This window comes from Scardinius erythrophthalmus (assembly GCF_964197995.2).
Source record: "Scardinius erythrophthalmus genome assembly, chromosome: 3".
Taxonomy (NCBI): Eukaryota; Metazoa; Chordata; class Actinopteri; order Cypriniformes; family Leuciscidae; genus Scardinius; species Scardinius erythrophthalmus.
In genome coordinates, this window is record NC_138223.1 from 38,016,778 (window position 1) to 38,040,208 (window position 23,431).

General features: G+C 37.4%; 1 protein-coding gene and 1 long non-coding RNA gene across 2 annotated transcripts; one reads left to right on the forward strand and one right to left on the reverse strand.

Moving 5' to 3' along the window:
* Positions 1-527: 527 nt before the first annotated feature.
* spryd7a (SPRY domain containing 7a) lies at positions 528-4,158 on the reverse strand. Its single transcript, XM_081362026.1, has 5 exons — positions 3,886-4,158; positions 3,381-3,497; positions 3,131-3,297; positions 1,831-1,933; positions 528-1,309 (listed from the first exon to the last, which is right to left on the reverse strand). The coding sequence occupies exons 1-5, from the start codon at positions 3,989-3,991 to the stop codon at positions 1,212-1,214; spliced, it is 591 nt and encodes a 196-aa protein (XP_081218152.1). The 5' UTR covers positions 3,992-4,158; the 3' UTR covers positions 528-1,211.
* A 900-nt stretch (positions 4,159-5,058) lies between these two features.
* On the forward strand, positions 5,059-10,604 carry LOC308688724. The gene is made up of 3 exons (XR_014029932.1): positions 5,059-5,252; positions 8,729-8,904; positions 9,352-10,604. It is a non-coding gene; the product is annotated as an uncharacterized lncRNA (long non-coding RNA).
* Positions 10,605-23,431: the final 12,827 nt, after the last annotated feature.

Consider the following 23,431-nt stretch of genomic DNA (forward strand, 5'->3'; position numbering starts at 1 on the left):
ATATTTTGTTTTATATTGTAAAAAAAATATTATTTTTATTTTTAACTCCATAATGGGAAAGAACCGAATCGCGAAAATGAGTCGGACCTCCCATCACTACGGGGGAGTAGATGACGGTGTATTTACGTAGAACCAGAGTGATGCGGGGAAGTTGGGACACAGGGTCCTGTCTGGTAAAGTTTTTTTAGAAAAATGAATACAGACTAGTGTTTTACCCCACTTCATTAAGGTGTTCAGGGTAAAGTGTGCTTTGATTCGATAGTGAAACAGTATTGGAGTTAAGGCGATGTGTTTCATTGGACCCGTAGGCTGGCTACAGTGGATTTGCGTCAGCGTGCGTAGATTGCGCAAGTTCACTCCGCTGCCATGAGCAGTAACGCGCCAAAAACGTACGTAAAGATGCGTCACTAGACAAGCCAGTGAGATGACGGTAGTTCAGTAGAAATTTGCATTTTGATAATAAACAGGAACATTTGTGTCTCAAATTAAGGTATATACAACAGATAACGTCTATATGCAGTCAGGTGACAAAAGCAAAACATTTATTACTAAATGACAAGACACAAACAAGACCTGTCAGATTAGAACATACAAAAAAACCCTCACATTCAATATTCATTGGTTTGAGACAATTTTGTAATTAATTAGAACAAACCACAATTAAGTAACACAGACAATCAGATATCATTTGACTCTTGGTAAAAATCTGAATTCTTGAATTCTAAATGTATATTTTTGTACAGCTTGAATGAACCAAAATCGTTATGTATATGTTATGTGGGCTGCATATCAAACATCAGACAGACAAAAACAATATGAAATCAAATAAAAACAATGAAAAGAGCTTTTAACCGTATTTTGAGTCAGTATAAGAGTCAGCATCACTTTGTTCTCTTGAAATGTAGAAAGTATAAAGCTTTGATTGTCATCTGTAATTTGTGCACTGTTAATACATCGGTAAACGTACAGTGTTTGACGACGTGCAAATTAAATATGTGTGCACAGATAAGTGTGCAGATGATATCGCTCACTGAGTTCATCTTAAAAACATGGGATGACTTAGAAGTGGCCAGATTTACACAAGTCAAAATCACAGATGACATTAGTTCAATTGAGCCACACAATATTTAGAAATCATTCATAACCATAGCACTTCAGATCCCGGCTGTGGAGTACATATCTTTAGTGTAATATACAATATGTCATGAACTTTAGAAGATCTGTTGTTCAAAAAGAATCTTCTGGTAGCCTTGTGGAGGAGTATGGTAGAAGTCACTAAACTGACAATCCAATATTGCACTATCATCCACTGTGAGGGACAAGACAAAGACATACATGTTTAGATGTGTTATTAAACAAAAACATATACTTAACAATATTGCATTACCAAAAAATGACCAAAAGGCTGACAATTGGTGAACAAACAATGTTGTCTATTTGAACTCTTCGTTTAAACAAACTCAACCGTTTCATTGTATATACACAAAATCATTTTTTCCTACAATTTACTTTCAAAAAAAGCTGCAACTATAGATTTTGCAGAACTTTACCAATTCAGACAATGTTGCAAGGTTGTCTTTAAAGTTTAAAATACATATTTAAAGCAGAGTAGAAAAGAGATTCATCAAAGAACTTCATTTAAAGCAATTCATGACTGACATTTCTGTGCAATTCATCACAAACTGCAGGGTAACAGAATAAAAATCAAGGCAAACATGTAATTGTGTTACTTGAGTAACAGAACAAGTCTTCTCTCAAAACTACACTGACAACCAAACAAAAATGTTAGCGTTTAGTAATAGTTATTAATCAATTTTATATAATACTCACCATAAACTACAGGATAAACGGTTCCTCTGATGCCTGATGCCGGACAGTTCATATTCTTTCCGTTTAGGTACAAATTCAGCTCCACATGGTCATACGAAACACCCTACATTCACACACACAAAACAGATACATAAAGTTATTACACACAAAATGAACAATCAGCACAGGAATTGTGCGTCATTTACATGCCTTTGCTTTCAAGCAGGAAGTTGGCATCACCCTGGTTCCCCAATAGGATTTTTCTATTGGCTTTTGGATAACTGCTGAAAATATGCTCTGACACCAACTAATGTTTATGATTCTTACACATTTTGTTTATCATGATAATTTTCACAAATAAACACAGCATTTATGAATGTTGCTGTTCGGTAACGGCCGTACGCAAGTCTAGTGACCTCTGTGACCCGACGCGTAACGTATCAATTGACGAAAATGGAAGCGCAGTGGATAGAGCGAAACAAAACATCGGTGACTAATCAGAAGTCTAAAACTATATTTTTTTAAGAGAACTGTCTTTAAAAACTATTTGTTTGAACCACGAGAGGCGTGTACTCTCTCACCTAAGCTTACGCTATTCCTACGTCGGGTCAGAGGTCACTCTTCTGCCGGAACTGGAGCCAGAGATTTTAGTTTATAAAGTTATAAAAATGTATATTTTTCTTACAAAACCGCATCACTTCGCTTCAGAATGCCTTTATTAACCATTGGAGCAGTATGGATTACTTTTAAGATGGATGGATGCACTTTATTGAGCATCAAAATCTATGGCACCATTCACTCGCATGATAAAGCTTGGAAGAGCCAGGATATTTTTAGCGCAATTTTCCACCAGACAAAATTGCGATTGTTAACTCATGATTTCTGTTCTGTCTGTGCGCACCAATCTTGCACTTCTATCTACTCCTCAACCAGACCACCTAGAGACTTCGGGTTTTCGGCATTATGTTAAGGAAGGTCTAATCTCGGGAACGCACAAAAAAAATCCAGGAAAAGATTTACTATCTCTTAGTGTTGTGATCCCATGACGTGAGAAAATTGCGCTAAAACACTCACTGAGTTTTTATTACTTGTTTTTAATATAACTCTGACTGTGTTTGGCTGAAAGAAGAAAGTCATTTACACCTAGGATGGCTTAAGGGTGAGTAAATTATGGGATAATTTCCATTTTTGAGTGAACAAACCCTTTAAGAACCCTTATTATTATTATAGGCAGCAAATCCTAAATTCAGTACACACAAATAGATTTATTTACCAATAACAAATCCCATATTAATTTGACATTAACATGACTGATAATCACCACAATATCTCCTTCCTGCGGTAAGCTGTTAGCAGGTAATCGGTTCTTTTCTTCGTTGTTGTGGTACACTGTGCCATCTTGCCTGAGCACAAGGCTGTGTGGGTCTCTACCCATTGGGATCTGGTTTAGATTTGCTTTCTTAGTTGCCACTCCTAATCCCCACACACCTGCAAGGGGCAAAGTTCACTGCAGTCACACCTAATGACTAAAATTAACTATTGATTAGTCTAACATACAGCACACATCTTACCTGTGGACTGAATCTTGAATTCAAAGTAGCTTTTGTTTTGATGGAGAGGGGCGTTTGCAATGCACCCACCAGTTCCACATATACGTCTTCCACTCTTTACAATGACAACGTCAGTGCCTGAAATATCATGAAAATAATTATTTACCGAGGCAAGTAATTGCATAACAGACCAAAATTATTACTACCGTTAATGCGCGTGCTCTTCTTCATCCTTTTTCACGCTATAGATTTTGTTTCATACTAACTTACTACTGCTGGTGATTTATTATTTTTCATGGTAGTGAAAAATAGCATTTTTTTTCTCCTTATCTCCACGCATATTGACATTACAGATGCCAAACTCAAAGATCATACTGTTATCTATCGAGTCTGACAGCACTGACACGATCGCAACACTTTAGTTTAATGTATGGAGACAGGCGCTTTTCTGAAGGACAACCTTGTGCATCGTACTGTGATACTTGAACTCTTTTCCGTCGATATAAAGTCATATCGCATCACTCACCCATGTGATGAGTGTCCAGCTGAACCGTGGGCATTTCCTTCAGTGTTACGTGGCCATTGTTATTGTCTCCGCAACAGGCAAAACAGCACGAAAATAAAGCCGCCATAATGGTATTTCTCTCGCAACAATACCCTTAGTTAAATAATGTGGTTAAGCTCTATTTAACTCTTTTATGGGGGTTATTCATGCTATAAATCGAAGGAGGTCATTTTTATTCTCCCTAGGTGCTAAGCTAACAGGATATGACGTGTGTCTACCGGTCCGTGGAAGGTTTTTTTTTTTTTCTCACACTTAAAAAAATAATAATAATAATTTCCATGATAGTTCAACGGCGACCTCTAGTGACCAACCGACGGGCCAACTTTTTGAGGAGATAAAACTCGGCCAAAAATCCTGTTATCGTTTACTTCTCACCCGTATGACTCTTCTTTCTTCCACGTGGAACACAAATCGAGTTGTTAGGCAGAATGTTATGGGCTGACTCGCCTCAGGCACGATGCACTTTTATGGCATAATTGTCATAGGCTACTATGAAAAAGAGCCAAAACTGTGATTTACTTTTGAGTGAAAGAAAGTCATACGAGTTGGGAATGAGAGTGAGTAAAAGATGACAGCGGTGAAAGTATACCTTTATGGGAAATTGTTACCAAACGAAGTTATTTTGACATTGTTTTCTTTGGGAGACAACATGTTTGCTGTAATTTGTCAACTACCAGACCAGGTAATAGGAATAAAGTTTGATACAAAAGACTGCTGTTTCTACTTATTGCATTATGTGTGCAAGTGTGGATATGTGTGTGCGAGACAGAGCGCGCAAATATGAAGGATCGGGATCGATGTGACCTTAAAAGCTTTTAACCTGCTCTCTGCCACTCAGTTACAGCTGTGAAGTTTTGCATAGCAACAACCTTACCGCTCGAAAGTAAGGGGGTATCTGTATCTGACCAACTTCTTTCAAAAACGAAAATATATATTTACTTGTGTTCATATATTATTTGCTCTCACATCAAAGACAGGTTTAATTATAATTTTTGAATTAAAAAAAATGCTTGTTACTTGTGTAATACTTAACGTATATATTAACTTTTGCTTGTTGTTTTTTTAAGTTCGCTAGTGTTGAAATCTGCACAGCAACAAGCGCCATGATTGCGTTTGCAGAGTACCCTGGTAACTGGCGCGCGCGGTTTCTATCCAATAAAAGAGCGCGTGATGTGTTCGCAGTTATGCGGTGGAACTGTTTTACCCAACAATCCTACTTTTCATGGGATTATTGCATTAATGTAGAAACTAATTATTGTGACTAACATCACGGTCTTGTCCTTTGGGGTGACTAGTAAGCAGATGTCGAGGTAAATGGACCAAAAAAGGTAAAGTAGTCACATATTTTTTTTTTATCATGGTCTCCCTGTCGACCTTTCTTTAAAAAAAAATAATAATTTCTGATTTAGCTTACGCTATTTTTATAATTAATAAATACCATCGTGTTATACGAGAGAACATTTGAATTTATAACTTTTTTAGTAGGTAGACTTCTAATAACTTTACCGAAATCGACATGTTGTGAATATGAGGTGCAGGTGATGACATATATGAGGTAATATTATGAGGTCTGTATGCTTTTGCATAAACAATATGGCATAAACTAGTTAGAAACAGCAACGAGATGCTGAACATGAGCGCACCTATATCTGCATGCCTTTGCTTTTTGAATGACAACAAACCCGTTATTTTCAGAACTGCCCAATCAGATTTCACCATAAACCTGCGCGTTGCTCAGCTGTGACTCTCCAAATGAGGTTTCTGTGGAAATTACCGGGGAGGATCTTTCCTTACCTGCCAAGAATAGCTTATTCAGGAAAAAAAAAAAAAAAGTTGTGCAGCCCTTTTTGGTGCACTATAAATTTCCGCTTCAGAAATTGTTCAGTGCGTATTGTAAAGTACAGTGTTCAAGCGCTAGTTCAGCCTAGGGAAGAAATGACCTCAGTGACATGAGAAGGGAGTGACGTAAAAGCAGAAGAAAGTGACGTGGTTTCTGCCCTATTTTTTTTTTCGTCTCCTTTTTATCGGTTCACATTATAATGTCTGTGATGTATTACATTCGACGATTTCATTGATTTTACTCGTACCTGCTTTTATGTAACCCGATGTACAATATAAATGGACGTACACGTAATGTGTCAAATAACGGCATCTCGTTTCAACTCTCGATTTACGAATCCATTTCAGATGATGTTGAAGGCATCAATCATATTTAACACCAGTGACACCAAACCAAAGTTTCTCGGTATTAAACAATTCGGTTATATTCGGTGACCAATCACAATGAGAATGAAATGGTTTTATAGATTTGTTTTAATTTGTTTATCAGTGATGTTTAGGCTGCGGCTTCACACAAGTAAGTTAACTGGAACCTTATTCAGGCAAATACCATTCATTTTTACGAACTAAATTAGTATTTATTGTGCGACTTTAATACACAAAAACATTAAGGACAATCAGAGCAGCTGTTTTAGAGCAGTTTTTGTAATGATACAATGATAGTAGCCTACAAGTAGATAAATACTAGTATAAGGTCTGTTTAAACTTTCTATTCACTAAAGTCTTAACCAAATATTCAGTGCTATAGCCTAGGACGCCACTGACGATTTTAAATTAGTTGATGGCCAGTTGCTCATAGCTAGAGAAATTTCCTTTTTGTGTGTTACTTTGATGCTGGGTTTAACACATTTATTGTCATGTTCGTTTTTATTATTATTATTAAGCAGGAAAAACTCATCGTCAAAAATGTAAGGACCCTGCGCTTCGTCGTTCAACATAATCTGGGTTTCTTTTAAGAAATGTATCAACTGAACAACTCAAATAGCGGAGCCCTGCCTGGTTCGGGTAACAAGCGAGTGTTAATGTGGCCAGACATTAGAGTTAACAGTGTTCCTAACTCACTTCTAAATAAAGTTAATTGAATGTAGGGCTACATTTTATTAAGGGAAACAGGAGCGTCTCTGCGGTTTTGTCCTGTCGTCTACCTCAAGGCAACTATAGGTCAACTTTGAGTTTCGACTCAAAAGTTTTAGATGCATAAGCATTTCTTACAACGCATTGTCATCTATCATTTGCTTATTTGACCGATTTTTATGCAATTGGTCCGGATGAACAGAACCTTTTCTTAATCTTGGCCTGATGGTGGACACGATTTGAAGGATGTCGCCTGAGGAGAAAACCAAGCGTTTTAACGGAGAGGGAGTGTAAACATATACCTTATTATAACGACCCTTACAGAGGGAAAGAAACACGGGAATAAAAACCAGCTAAAAGTGCCAAAGAAGGACGGTCTAGGAACTGGTGATTCTGTCAGTACCCCTTCTCTAAATCTCCTAACTCAACAGAAACAGGGGCGATCTGAAAGCCTCACGCCGTTTAAAGTTCCCAGAAGATGGCGATGCTGCGTTACTCAAAATGTGGGAAAGATGGAAGGTACATTTACTGACGAGATGATGTTAACACTGTATACCACACATTTTATAACTGTCTTCAGCAATGTGCCTCGTCCGAAACAGTCATCGGTAACTTATTAACACAGTCTATGTATTGTTTGTTAAAATGTGTTGAGAAATGCTGTAGATTTATACCGTTTTGAACAACTGCACAATTTGCGCGCAGCGCGGCTCTGTGCAATTAATCTGACTTGATGCAATTGTTGTGATTTTAATGCTTTTAATTGTATTTTCCCATGTACATAAATTATCAACGAGCTCAAATCACTTTTACAGAAGCATCTGACCAGTTAAAAAAAATTTACATTAACAAGTATACAGCATTATTATACATTTGGACAGCATGTTATTAGTCAGGCGTTAGTCTTCTCGTGCTTTCCTGAGGAGATGGGGGGGATCCCGAAGCACAGACGGTAAACGGCCCGCCTAACTCCAGCAGCACGGTCAATACTGGAGGATTCGCTAGTGCTTTGACTCCAATATTTACGTGCTGCTACAGCCAGGCAGCCAGTCAGTCACACGGCCAAGTTCAGGAGACTCACTGGCACACACGTGGTGTTGCTGCTGCTGCTGTTGTTCTTGCCTTCTTCACCTTCCTTCTGTCCTTTTCACCCGTTTGTGTGCGTCTGTCCTGTTGTTCTTGCCGCAGCACAGTACGGCCTGCACCCCCGTTATAACTCACAAACCATTCTGTGCTGCTACAGTACCGACAGGCCCCGCACAGAGCGCGCGCTCACGCACTCACGCGAGGCGCGCCCACACAGCCGCACATACACGGCCCTCGTTTCGCAATCTGAAAACACAGGACCAACAAAATACGAGTCATAAGTGTCAATATGGCTACATTTTGTCATTCAATGATCCCAAAATGATATTGACACACAAAAAAAGGCTTCATGCTTGCTCAGAACAGTATAATCTAAAATCAAAGATAGGAATAAAATGACAAGATGATTAAACCCTGAGACTTCTTCGGGCTTTTATGTGGGCTGTTGTTTCTCACGTTTGGGTTTTTGCAATGCACATGCAGCAGGACATAGGTGGTCGTTGAGATAGTCATGTATGGAAAAAGTGTACGAGTGTAATCTATTTTAAAACGTTTTAGGGGTCAAGTAAAGATATATATTTTGCTTTTGTTTTAAATGGCAACCTAAAAATATGCAGCTGTCTAATTTCAAGGTCGAATGCATTGTTTTCCAGGTTTAAAAGTGTTAGATCATGAAAAGCTTCGAGTTTGACAAATGCACAAATTAAATGAGCATCTGTTTTTAAAAACTTTTTATTTTCACAAATGTAACATTCCTGCTCAATATAAGTATATATTTTTTTAACTTTCTTCTTTTTTTTAACAGCACGTTTCTATTCTATGGTGATGAGTGGATATTTCTGGAGAAGTACCCAGCACAAAATCTATTTGCATAATTTTGATCAGATGTGATAATACGGTACCTGTTCTGAGAAAAACATGATATTCACACCATTCTTACACAACCTGCCTGCCTCTCACTGATGAAATAACAATTGCCAGGTAAGTGATTAAAAAAGTTCACTGTATCCAAACCTTTAATGACTGTTAAAACATATAAACTGAGTGTATTAATACAAGAAAGCAATTTACTGAAGCTGTCTAATCGAGTTGGATTTTTTTCTACAATTATTTTCATATTCAAAATAAGATTTGCAAGCATATTCATAGATGTAATTCAAATCAGTCAAGACAAGCATTTTAAGAACCATATGAGTAAGCTAAACAAGGTTTCATTGTGTTGTTTTGTCAAACTATATTTGACATGACTCTTATGCGATGAGATGAGTGTAAGAAATAATTTACATGTCTTGTGTGCAAAATAACTGGACTAATAATAACAATAATTTCAGGCATGACTAACTTACAATATTTATCATGTTCTGTTTCTGATGTTGGCTGTTTTTGTAAACCCCCCCCCCCCCCCCTCCCTCCCTCCCTCCCTCCCAGGTTTCTGTTCCATTCAGTATACGCTCATGTGCTTTTGTACCAGGTGAGCCAATACTGACAAAAACTTTTGGTGTAACAAGCAAGAGGACAATGGAGCATCTGCTGTCTATAAGGCTAAAATTACAGGTTATGAAAAGAGCCCCATGGACTTTTCAGGGTGGGGGGGAATAAAAGCATTCCCTGACAAAGCCTGTAATTATAATATTTACTTGTGTTGTTTGTTCCGTCTGTATGCCTTTCGCTTTATTGTTGCTTTTTCTTTGTTAGACAATCCATGAGGATATAGAAAAATGAGTTTTTCTATATATTTTCTTTTATGCATATCAGAAATCCGCCTGTTTCTTACACTGTGTCCTAACCAGACGCGATAAGATTCCAGCGACAATAAATTGTCTGTCCACACTAGACGCGACGCACCTGCGAGATGCGTCAAAATCAATCAAAACCCACAGCCAATCAGAACAGCGTGTGGGCGGAGTCTCGCAGCAAGTGCACAGCACCAGAGAGTAATCTTGACAGCAATCGCAAGAAAATGGATAAGTAGCTACATAATCAAATTCACAAATATTACACCATTTAAACATTATTCAAATACATAGGCAACTGAGTTACTAAAACAATCTTTGCCAAATAATACACTTGTTTGTTCACAGTTTGAACGTTCTTGTTTCCATTTGTTTAATTTCCAAATATCCATTGGTGAATTTATCCATTGTTGTTTTTACAGCTACAAAGCTGGGAGCACTAAATGATATTCAAAGTCACATTACACACTTTTAACATTAAATAAAGCACATAAACAGTACTTGAGATTATCATTGCCACACTTTGTGTTTGTTGTTCCAGCGCGACGTCGCGGCTGGTTAGGACAAAAACTCTGATTAACATGGAAAAGATACCTTTTAACATCATGTCGCGTGTAGTTAGGACACGGTGTTACACTGTATTTTTACACCCAATAATATAGTTAAAACTTCAGTCAGTTGGTGTACTTACAGTTACTTGACTTTGTCACAGCTCACTGTCATGCCGTGTGCTCTACATTCCTTTCCTGGAGAAAACAAAAATAAAGGGATATTTATGTAGCACAAATTCTGGCTCTTATGTTTCTTAAAATACAATTACAGGTAAAAAATACAAAAGTGTACCATCTGTATAGCATGCAGTGTATTATTTTACTGGACTGGTGTGATTATGTGCTTATATATTATACAAAATATTTAAATGAATGCAGCATAATCTAGTTTGAAGATAAATTCTTACGTGTCATGGTTTGTGACTCTCTGTGTGTGTGTGTGTGTGTGTGTGTGTGTGTGTGTGTGTGTGTGTGTGTGTGTGTGTGTGTGTGTGTGTGTGTGTGTAATTTCTACCATCCCCAACAAATAACATCAGAACACCACCAAGGCTATGAAGCACAAAATCTGTGGTTTAATTATATATATGTGTATGTATATATATATATATATATATATACACACACACATATATATAGTGTGTGTGTGTAAACAACACGCGTCTCCATTAAAAATACAAAGGATATCTAAACTAAAAGACAAAAGTCACAAAGTAAGTTTTAATAATGCACACAAAAAATATCAATGTAAAACTTTTTTCTAATACTGGCACACTTTTTGAAAAACTAACTTTTACAGGACATCTTGAAAGCACACAGATGTTCCAGCAATGTAACAAACAAAAAAAGAGTCATCATTTCGGCCTAATTACTGAGAAGCATCAACAACTAAAAAATATTTTACACTAACAAATAATTATAAATTCATTATTTTTTAAAACAGTAACTTAGTAATGAGAACTATACCAATAGCATAAAGCTTAATGATGGTTTTCATGTCTCAATATTAACTGACTCACAGTGACTGAGTATGTATGATAATAAAACCTAGAAGCCAATCCGAATAAAGTTCATTTATTCATTCAAGTAATTTATACTGACCGTTACATTACAATGTACATGTGTACCTAGATTAAACAAAATAAAGCAGACTCAACCAATAAACGAAATACTTTATTTGATAACCAAAACGACATACCCTGGTGAAGGGGTTAGTCTGATTAGTGTATTTTTACGAGGCTGCAGCTAGATGCGTTGTTCCCTGTAACTTCGTATGCCAGAAGTTAGCAGAGAAACATTCACTTCCTACCACAGAAAGGGGAAGCTGCTCCCATAATTTAATTTGCTTTTACAAGAGTAACAGGCAAAGGGGGCAAAGCAGCACATAAGTGTGTGTGAAAGCACACTTCTACACACAAGATCCGCACAATGGGATAGAAGAAAACAATCTGACATTTAGTTTTCATCTTTGTGCACTGAGTGTACTCCTGAAATCATCTATGCTCATTATACTACAAAATACAATATTTCAAGAAAATTAATTCAAAATAGTGTAAATAATTGTACTTGTCACTATATTTCAAAATAAAGAACAGGACGCTTGAATATACAACCAATATACAATATTAACTAAACTACTTATTCTTTATTGCACAATTTATACAATTTATACTTAAGTATACAATTCATAAGATGTTACTATTTTATTATTTGGTCAGTCTTAAAGGCGCTGAATGTTTGACTCTTAATTGCATTTTTTAAAACAAATTTTTAATTTTCTTCTTTACAGAGTGTGCTTAGACGTGCAGTACAGCTTTAGATTATTATAGTGCATTTGTACATGAAACATTACAGCACAAAAGCAGTATGCAAGTCATCTCATATAGCATATGAATTTAGTAAAAATGCATCAAGCACTTTAAATGGTGCTATACAGTGCCAGTCCCCATAACAAGTGCATTTGCCCTGGTAACGTCAGATAGGAGCAGGCCTGGCAGCACATGTATTACTAAGAAGAGCTTACAATGAAGAGCTCTGGCTGTTTGGCATCAGAAAGCTCGGCTGGCGCTGTGTTCCTCTTAGCAGATAGCTTTGTAATTGACACTCAGATCAAGATTTTCATTTCTGTGTTTCGCATCTAAATGATCGTTTACAAAAGGACACACACAGATACACACCCACCAAGAATCGAGAGTCCTCTGCCTCTGATCTCGCTGAGCAAACAAACACACAAACTGAGGCCTGAGTTAGGCCCGAAAATCTTTTTTCATACCCATCGGTTTACCAGCAAGTGAAGCTATATGAAATCAAAAGCAAACGCCCCAACATTCAGGTTTCTTGATAATAAAACAGCCAAGTGACTCGTCTTGTTTTCCCTTCAAGCTACTACTTGAAAGTAACAACATCAACCAACTTCTTTGAATCTTAGAGGCCCTTCGATAACTTTGTGGGCACATTGAAATGAGCTAACAACACAAAGAGTGTGAGTGTGTGTGTGTGTGTGTGTGGGGGGGGGGTGAACTGAAACCTCAAACTCATTTTGGGACCAGTTCTGCTATTGCATTTACAGTGCTTCAAAGAGTCACTATACAATGTGAGCAAAGGGACATCGATAATATAAAAAAAAAAAAAAAACAGAAAAATAGGTTATATTATTGACGGTAATACTGCTGCTACTAAAAAAATTAAAACATGATCTTGCTTTGAAATAAATACATCACTTAAAAACCAAAGGACTACACAATGTGAAAACTATTATAATCAACATGAGTAATATAACCGGTGATGATGCCTCAAATAGCACAAAAAAATATCATACAGTATACTAAATGCTATGGGCATAACCTACTGTAATATGGCTAACTGGGGGAAATATTTACCTCCATTTTAGTTGAGGCCATTGGACAAAGCTGTTCTATTTTCAAGGCCTACAAATTAAAAGAAACAAATAAAAATTAGAGAAAAAGCATGAAGACAACTCACATGCCCTGCACCTACTAGTTTTCAATATGGTGTGGGATGGGTCTGAGTCAAATGCAATATTACATAACCATTAATATAAGGCAAAAAAGGACCAATATGTGACACACTGCTACCACCAAATACACAAGGATTTCCATTTGGACTTGGGCCAAGAGGTTATGAGTCTAAAATCCTGTTTTAATTGTGAGAAAGAAACATCATAATGAACTAGTACAAGTCATAATCAACTATCATGGTTGTGACTAATATGTCACGGTCACAGAGACACAAGAGGGAACAAGCTAACGCCCACTAAGATCAAAGTTTATCACAGCAAAAAGTTGGAGAATTTCTACTTTGTGACAAATTTGTTGCAACTGGGTGAAAATGCTGCAAATGGACCTTGAAGGGACAGATAAGCGTTTTACAAAATATAACACTGTTAATAATTCATAGCCTGCCCTTAATAAAAATGACTTACAGGCTTGACTAATAATATCAAATACAATCTTTGGCCTTGATGAATTTTTTTCTACTAGAAAATACAAAATTCTAATCAAAAACTGGATTTAAAGGTGCTAAAGAGATTGTTGTTTTTTTTAAAGTCCCCTCTAATTATTGTATACTTTATTTTCTAATAATGTCAAACACCTATAACTGTGCCTATAATGTCATTTTAATGTCATTATCCAAGGTAGTTTAACAGCCAACATCTTGAGTCTATAACAGGCTGGCTGATATCAAAGAAATGCAAGCCCTGTATGTAACCTTTAGTCCTAAACTGAAGACAAACTCAATGTAAAGTGGTCTAAGTGGGTCAGCGTCGTAATGTCCAGCCTCTGCTCGTTCACAATAGACCACTGAGGGATCACCTCATGACCACAATTGCACACTGACATGAAATTATAAACACACACAAAGGATTTTCAATCCTCACACGAAAAGGTTACTAGTGTGACATTCAAATATCTGTGGAAAATGTATTCAAATGTAAGTTATTGTTTTGTTTGTTTGCATTTATAAATAATTGGTTGCATTTATTTGTTTGTACAGGGCGTGAATAAAGAGACTGGGAGGGTTCATACAGGCGCAGTATTCAGTCGTGAAAGAATAGTTGTTGTTGTTGTGGCTGGGCAAGCAGTAACTGAGACATGCCGCTATGACAATATCTGTTTTATACATTCCTCATATTCTTTATCTAGTTCACTGGAAGCCATATTACAACATAAAGATTTTACTGTCACTTGTTATAAAAAAAAAATACTTAACTGTCTTATTTTGGGTTCATGTTTTACTGAATTTAAGTTTCAAGTGAATGTGTGTACAGTGTGTGTAGAATAGGTAGCCTAAGTAGTTAACTTTAATAATGAACTATTATCAATTTTACAATAAATCCACTACAGAAACATACTATAATTATGAAGTATTGTACAGTAATCATATAGTTATATAATTAAGTAGATATTGACAGATATAAGTAATTCCTCTTTTTTTGGCAAAAACAAAAAACAAAAAAACATTGGTGACCGAGCTATTGCACTGCAACATGCAATGACTAGGCCTACATTAAACCATGGATTTTTTTTTGTTGCAATAAAAACACTACTGTTAACGCTACTGCTCAAGCTCAATATATATATAATTGTTTATGCTTATGATATAAAGTGATCGATGTTTCTCCTTAAAACTATTAGAAATATGAATGTCTTTCAATAATTCATATGAACAGCAATACAATGCAGCGAGTGAAGAAAAATCCACTCAAAAGTTATTCAAGTCAACTATATTGTCACTCTGACACAATGTAAAACAGTCAATAACCGAAGAAAAATCAATTCTGACTCTGAATAAAGTCAAACTTGGCCTCAAAAATATTGTTACAGTGGGTAGACAACTTACACTGTATTTAAGTCAGACATAACAAAAAGTCTTACTCATAATAACACTTTTGACAAAGTCTATAGGAGCTGGAAAAAATAATGGCACGCTTTATTTAGTTTTTTTGGTCTGTTTGACTTAAAAATATATATTCAAAACAATTATCTCTTGTATGAAGTACAGTTTAATGGCTTGTTTGCCTATATGGCATGACTGTATCAAAAATTACCAATATTATAAACCATGCGTGAAAAAAGTCTGATAATTTTGGCTCATTTGAATCTCCAGGTGCGGCACACCCTCCAAGAGACACCCAATACACACACACACACAGAATGAATGTGAGGAGAGGAACACACACCTCAGCAATTCTGCAACTGACATAGGCTTTTTCTCAACAGGCCTGCATTTTCAATTCCACCCCCACAGTAGTTCAATGCTTCCTTTTCCATCCAGTTCAGTAAAAAACTGCACAAAAAGTTACTTATTGTTTCAAAAATGGAAACAAATACCCTGCCACTCATTACAGAAATATTTTTACAAAAGTGGTGCTACTAAAACCTGACAATAAACATAGCAATGCAGATTTCTGTTGTAGGTCAGGAAAGAATAAACGTGGGTAATAATAATTATAAGCTAAAGCCGTGCGTAATTCTACCAACTTACATAAGGTGAAATTGCCGTGCTTGCAACCACACTGCTGAACTCCAATTCACATTTCAGAAAAAAAGAGAGGAAAAAAAGCTGAAAAGCAAGAATCTATTTCTCTTGCAGACAAATCGCGTCCTTTGCTCTCCTAGCTCCTTAACCAAATGCACACAACACACCAAAATGCCCTATTAACACAACGACACTTGACGTTTTATAATATCCACGTAGTAACGCAAGTCAGCACGAGACTCTACATCATAAGTCATGTAATCTTTTAATAAAAGTCACATAGTTGTCCATTAAGTCTAGATGTAACATTAATTCCACTGCGACGTCTCAATCGAGCGTTACATTATGACAGCGTCTGGTCACGATAAAAAAAAAACAACTCAAGAGTAACTTTTTTTTTTTTATCAACACGGGCTTTTCGTGTCTTGACGTATAAAATGGCGCAAAGTATTCCCCCCTAAAACAACATGCATCGAGATAGTTTCACAACAATTCTAAAAAAAAACAAAAAAAAACACGAAATTATAATCAAAGTTTTTTATGGCAAGCTCGATGAATAACCCGTTTCAAACATCTTACCGGATCAGATGGCTGATGTCTCTTCTCTATAATCTGAGTTGAGTGTCTGATGCATCATCATCAGACTCGGACACACTGTATCTGCGCAAGCAGCAGCTCGTCCGTTACTCCCGCTCAAAAAGCGTCATGAAAAAACACCAAAATGACACAATCTTCATCACCACCGCGCTGAATCCCAATCCTAAGACCCTCTGGTATTTTCCAGAATTTTTCTATATTTTTCCCCGCATCCAGCGTTATTTTTATGCATTATTTTTTAAAAAATCGCAGGTTTTCCATATACGCAGCTGAAATGTAGCCCCCCTTTTTCTCCTTCGGCTCCTTCACAATCGGTTCGTATTGGTCACTTCTGTGATCGTCGGCATCAGATCGCAGGCGATTTTGCTCTCTAAACGTGGTCCGATCGTGCTGTTTTCCTACATTCAGATAACAATTCTTAATTTTAAGACGAATCGTCTCGCGCTGCCTCTCTATGCGCGCGCTCAGTGTTGATGTTATCGCCGCTCACTCGAAAATGGCGCCGAAAGTGACTCTCCTCATTCAAATCGGTAAGAGCCGCCCCCAGCTCGCATGTGCATGCCGGGAACATGGGCTTGGAGAGCGGTTTTGAAGGTGGGAGATAGAGAGATTTTACTGGAAGAAACATTTTTTCATCCCCCATCAACGACAACAATCTTATAGCTATTCTCTGTAACTGCACGATAAAAGACGTGCATGCATTTAGAGGATAGAAACCCCGTGTGCCTCTGCCAACTGAAGGGAAGCACCCAAATCTGGACAGATAAGAACATCAGAAGCCTCGAAAAATAAAAAAGTAGCCCTTGGCTATCTAATGCATGTCATTTAAGCTATTTCATCCAGTACTTCCCTGCCAGCTCCCTATAGAGAAACTTATGTAAGGTGTTCTTCTGTATACGCCCTATGCAAACTGATAGTTCAGTCTCAGTGGTGTTGTAAAATATCCATTCTACTCAGAAAGAGAGGGAGATATGACCTGGTTTTTCCTCAGCAACTGCTTTGTGACACACTTGAACGCCCAAATCGTAATGCTGCCCACTTAAATCCACACATAGTTGGAGATACCAACACAAAAGTTACCCCATTTCTTGTAGCTTGTGTGATTTATAACTAACATTCAAGTCTCATATAAGCTGACTGAATCTACATTACCCCCATGTCATCCTGCTGCCAAAAAATGTGTACTACTGATCATTTTCCCCTCAAAGTTTCACAAAGTCTTGTTTTATAGCTTGAACATATATTAATAATCCACTTTTTAAATAATAGGTCTCAAAAATCAGGTTTATCATGCACCTCAACTTTTTTAATAGATTGTATATAAATATCACAGGGCTGTTTAATTAGCTATGTTAAAAGACATTGGGCTAATACAGCATGGATTACAGCCAAATACAGCAAATGCTTTTGGAAGTTTAAGGCCCTGTCTCACCGCACATTTTATACAGCTACAGTCTGGTATCATATTGTGATTTTTTTCATAATGCAAGTACATTTTGACAACAAGAGATTGCTACTGAAGTTTAACACACACTCTATTCATTGTTTGAAACTCTGAAACCCTCTGCCTTCACATTTCACCCCTAACAACTCTTGAAATATAGACACACAATACAGGGCTACAAATTACACTCTACTTTTAATGAAAAGATGCAGAATTTTAATTTGATGAACTCATTCTGTAAGTTACCTTTTTGGTGTGAGGAGCATTTGTTTGTATTGTCTTTAACAGGAACATATGTATTACAGATTAGAATTAGAATAGATTTATTTTTCAGTTTGATGGCAATTAATGTTACAAGTCGAAGAGGAAATAAGTGTAAAAGAAGAAATTGTATTTTTTTTATTATTTTTTTTGTATGCAATATCTGATTATACAGTCTCGACATTAAATCATTGACCTGGTGGGTTAATCATTCATGTGTAATATTTGGATAATCTCTGACTGTTAAGAAATTAATCCCAAATAAAGCTGATGCAGTAAAATTCAGAAAGGCAAGAAAACTTGCCTCTCGGTTTATTCATGATCCTAACATTTCGGTAATTAGCAGTGTATAAGTACGTCTGCTGTGGACCCAGTGCACTCCTGCACCCTCCACTTGTCAAACTTTTTTTTTGCAGGGGGTGTGAAAATAGGGGCAGTTGTAAGGGGTGAACTTGAGTGTGTGTGTTTATGAAAGGGTTTTGTTCTCTCATTGAAGGGTCTCAGACCCCCACCCCACCCCAAAGCTGTCTGAAGCAGCTGCACCCCTGTGATCTCTTTAGTATGAGGGAGGGGGTGGGAGCATGTGAGGGGACAGCCCCCCTTTTACAGAGGCCAGAGACTACACACTTAAGTAACAACATCCATCAAAAGTCAATAGATGCCTACAAGTCAAGTCTGAGAATACAACATGCAACCTTCGACCCCTGTTAAGTGGGCCGGCCTAACAAGACACAGCCACTGACTCATGCTGGTTTGTTTGGTTTAACTTCATTTATTAGAGACCCAAACTGGAAGATTTCTTACCAAATTGAATGGCCTCTGATCACATGGCTTTGCAATACAATACAAAAATAAACTCTGTAATTAAAGGCTTTATACATGCACACCAAATAGGTCAGGTATATTCCTCACAACCTGTTAACAGAGCAAACTATTCATTCCGCACATACACACTTTATCTTAATTTTTGTTTTTGGCATTATAGCCTTTTGTATTTGGAAAATTTCGTATCAGTCATTAAATAAAAATGTATGCTTTTTATATAGCCTATGTAGTTGTGTGCACTGGCAACACAATTTCAGTAAATTTAACATGTTGTTTATCATGTCTATTTAATGTCGTATGACATAAGATTGATTTGCATTCAGTGATCTTATAGTTTTGTGTTAGTGAACTGTCTTCACTTTGTAGCAAGTCATTACATGGTATTTCATCAACCCTGTCTAATGCATGCCACTATCTATCATTATGAGGTTTTATGAAGAGTACCGGCAAAAATACTAAACATTTTGACAGAGATCATGCACAGATCAATGCAACAAAACAAAAAATCCTACTGAACTCGTTTATATGAGTTCGTTAGTTCTCCTAAGTAAGTTAGCTTAAAGGCTGCGGTAACGTAGCCTATTGATCATTTGAATGTGGTGAGTTTGGTCCACACAATACATACAAGACAATATTATTATAAGCCATTAACAAGCATCTCGAAACATTCTTGTACACTCGTCAGCAGAGCAACTGGACTAAATTTTAACCATTACTCTGCTTGTGGCAGTGAAAGCGAGGCGATTGTGCAGACATCGACAGATATACAAAGACGCAACAGAAACAGCAGCCACTTCAGCGGTACGAACTCAAACCCTACCGGAAGTCCCGCCCCCCAGCAGCTTTAACTTCGATGATGTAACCCCTGTCCAAATTTAGAATGTTGTTGATGCCTCAGAAGTTTTTTCTCTGGCTGAGAGCGCTGTCTATCACTCGACGTCACGGCTATCCTGTTATTATTGTAAACAGTCTACCCGTTCTTCTACTGTCGTCCTCCACCTCACGAAATTCTCCCCCGGTCCTTTGTTCGCAAAGTATCGGATCGGCATTACACCAATAGCACAGGCATCGTTTGGCCGCTGAAATAAAGCGCGCCTGTTCATACTCAGCTGTACGAATGAGCAACATGTGAGAATATATTGGTTTTGAGACACACAACACATCCTCGTATGATTTTGTAGCGGCGGAATGGAAGAGGAATGCAGCTTCAGTGTAGTTGCATATAATAACCCGGCACTTCACAGCTTGCCTTTCACTACAGCTTTTTGTGTTCGATGATGTATGCATAGGCTATACGCGCTCCAATCGCTCTTTTGATGTGCTATTCGACCATTGCGATTCCGCGAAATTAATCGTGGAAAGTGTCATTGACATTAGCGAGTTACTTCAACCCCCCCTCCCTCACCCCCCAACGAGAGCGCATCCAACGCCTTTTGTTGAAACCCTTCGCGAAACACAAATAAACATTCATTCAAAAAACTAGCGCCTTTCTTTTCAGACCTAATAATAACTATGCGTCCCGCGCTTTGGTTGTTTAGGCTACTATACCTCCGCTTATTACATACATGAATTTTAGATAAGCCCGATAATGAATCGTAAACAACACGGCAACTTTCGTCCTCAAACATTTAAATCGCACAGCCAACACGAGAGAAAACACACTGTGAATGGCAACTCAACAACAAAGCTTCGGTCCGTCGTATTTCCTCTTATGAAGCAGGGCAGCGCGAGCGGAGCTGGGGAGATTGGGTATGGAAAAGAAAAGGCTTGTTTGTGATACTTACTTCAGGCTTGGAGGAATAACCTGGAAAGTGCAATTCCATTTTAACGTGTACGTCGAGTCAAAGAAGCCGCGGTAAAGATATTCCGGTAGAACGCCGGACTCCCATCACTGTCACTGAAGCCATTCTCTATCTCTATTATTGCAATTACGCCAAGCTTCAAGGAAGTTGTCCTTTTGTTCCAGCATTTATACATTGCGTCAATGTTGCGAAAAGAGGAGGCGGAGCGGTGGCACTTGGAGTAAGAGAGAGAGAGAGAGAGAGAGAGAAAGAAGCGAGCAGCACACGACCTTATGTACACAAAACCCAGACCCTCCACCCTATAACAAAATCGACGGGATCAGATGAGATCACGTGTCCCCACTCACTGTACAGCTCAACTCATACGGGGCAAGATATGCGCGCGCTGGAGTCGGAAGCGCGAAGTGCCAGGCAAGTCTTCATCAAAGCGCTGTGATGACAAAGCTCGAGTAGCAGTGACAGAGAACACGGATATCTTTGTTATGTGTGTATATGTGCATCTTTTTACAATATATGTATTCATGTTTTGGTAACGTAAATCTTTTTTTTACCATGTCTTTGCAGTTTTTTTTATTTTATTTGTATATTTAGGCTAATCATAGCCTACTGTCAGTGCACGGTGACCATCCAGTTCTAGGTGACAAAGTTCTGGTGGAACGCCTTCATCTTGTCATGGTGTATTCGCAAAGATAGGCTTTTCAAAGATAGCTTCAATATGTATGTATACAGTAGCCTATAGTTTGCTGTAAATTTAATTACTTTATGTAGTGATGCATGTGTGTCCAACTGAATCAACCGGACCATTGCTCCAGTTACAACAGAGTTGCATCACGGAGTTTGCTTGTCGCTTTTCTGCTTCGCTCCGCGACCAATAAAGAGTCCGGTAGATACTCAATTAGATAGCAAATTTGTTGCATGCATGTATGTTATTAAACCCAACAAAGCCTTAATTCAGATTAGCTATTTGAAATCCGTGTATGAGTGTTGGCTCATAGGCTATTGCACAAAGACAAATGTCCTCGTGACAGTTTCATTGTGAGGAGTTGTTGATAGTTAAACAAAGCATTTTGCTGATGGATCAAATGTATTTTACAAATAGCCTATATTTTGTCCGCCATTGTTATTTTTTTAAGAGTGATTAAAACACACACACACACACACACATTTAAGGAGGGGCCATCAGCCGTGACAGTGTACCAGGGCCTGTTGAGTTTAGCTGAGTTGACCTTGGCCCAAAACTTATGCGCCATCGGGTCTTCTTAAGAAATGTTACAACTCAAGAAGTAAGCTCATAAACATAAATCTGCAACTGAACAGCGACTCAACTTTTTTTTTTACCCAGAGATCAACATTTAAGATGTCTATCATGTTAGAAAACTACAGTTAGAAACGTGAAAAGGTCGGGTATTTATAACCTATTACAATGTCCATGTTTAACAACAATTTATTTGTATAGGCCTATACATATATTACAATAATGAGGTATAATTTACGCCGCAAGTTAATTTCACAGCTTTTAATGGAGATCATGTAGGCTAAGCTAGCTGTATTAGCCTACTTTCGAAAACAATAACAAACGCACTTTGAAATGAAGTGTGAAAGTTTTCATACTGGAGTGCAACAATTAAATGTATTTCATTTAATAAAGATTGTTTTCTGATAAATTACGGATGTATTGGCCAACTTTTTAGAAAGCTGTCTCGATATGGACGCAAATATCCATCTGGGCACAACCATGGACCAAACGTGTTCCTTTATGCGGATTATACTTTTAACAATATTTTTGGTGGTAAAGACCTAAAGACAACAAATTGATGCGACCGCTGGAAAACCTATTGAGGAGAACCGAAGAAGCTGACATAAAACTGACTGTATTTTTATTTGCCTCACAACAGGATCGAGGATCCCATGCAGAAGAATGTTTATGTGCTATTCAGTAATAGCTGGTCGTTTACATTCTAGTGCAACAGGTTAAAAAAAATTGAAAATGCAATATTATTTGCGATCATCCAATGTTTTAAGAGGATAATTTAGATTGTATGTTCTTCCAGCTGTTTACGAAATCTGTAATCTCTAAAGTTTAACATGAGTTGAACATAACTAATATGTGATCATTTCCACCCTATGTTTTGGAATAAATAAAAATGTTGAAAACGTGTTTGCCCGTAAACTAAACACATCGGATCTTAAAAATGCGCCTCAATCTAAAATATGAAATCTTAGAAATGACAAACATCGATGTAGAGAATTCAGCATTTGTTTTGGAAGAGATCAAAGCGGTGAATGAATTGGACAGATGTGAGAAATCCGCGTGTGAAAAATACCAACAGTAATTTCAGGCACATAAGATAATTTTTCTTGTCATTATTGAACGAACTAAAGTGAATTCGTTTTGCGGAAGGACACTGTGACGTCAAAATTCTTTGTATTTCTATAAAACAGAAACATTTCTCTACTACACGAACACCATGTTGCAACAATAACGGTTACTCACAACGGACTTTTCAGTGGATTCAAGCAATAACATGATTTTAAGAGAATGTTTTTTAACAAAATGAAAGGCTTTTTGGAACTAATTTAAAAATGAATAGTTTTCACTTGGTTATTAGTTATAATTGAACTTAGGTGATTGAGTTTTGCCCGCTAAAATAAATATGAGTTTTAGTTTAGCAGGGAATTGTATTAATGAGAATACCATGAATATGATGTTATGTCTGTCCCTGTGCTATTGCATTATTTGACGCTGAATCATGAAGACACTGTTAGCTACGTTTGAGGGTATTTAAGGCAGGTATTTTT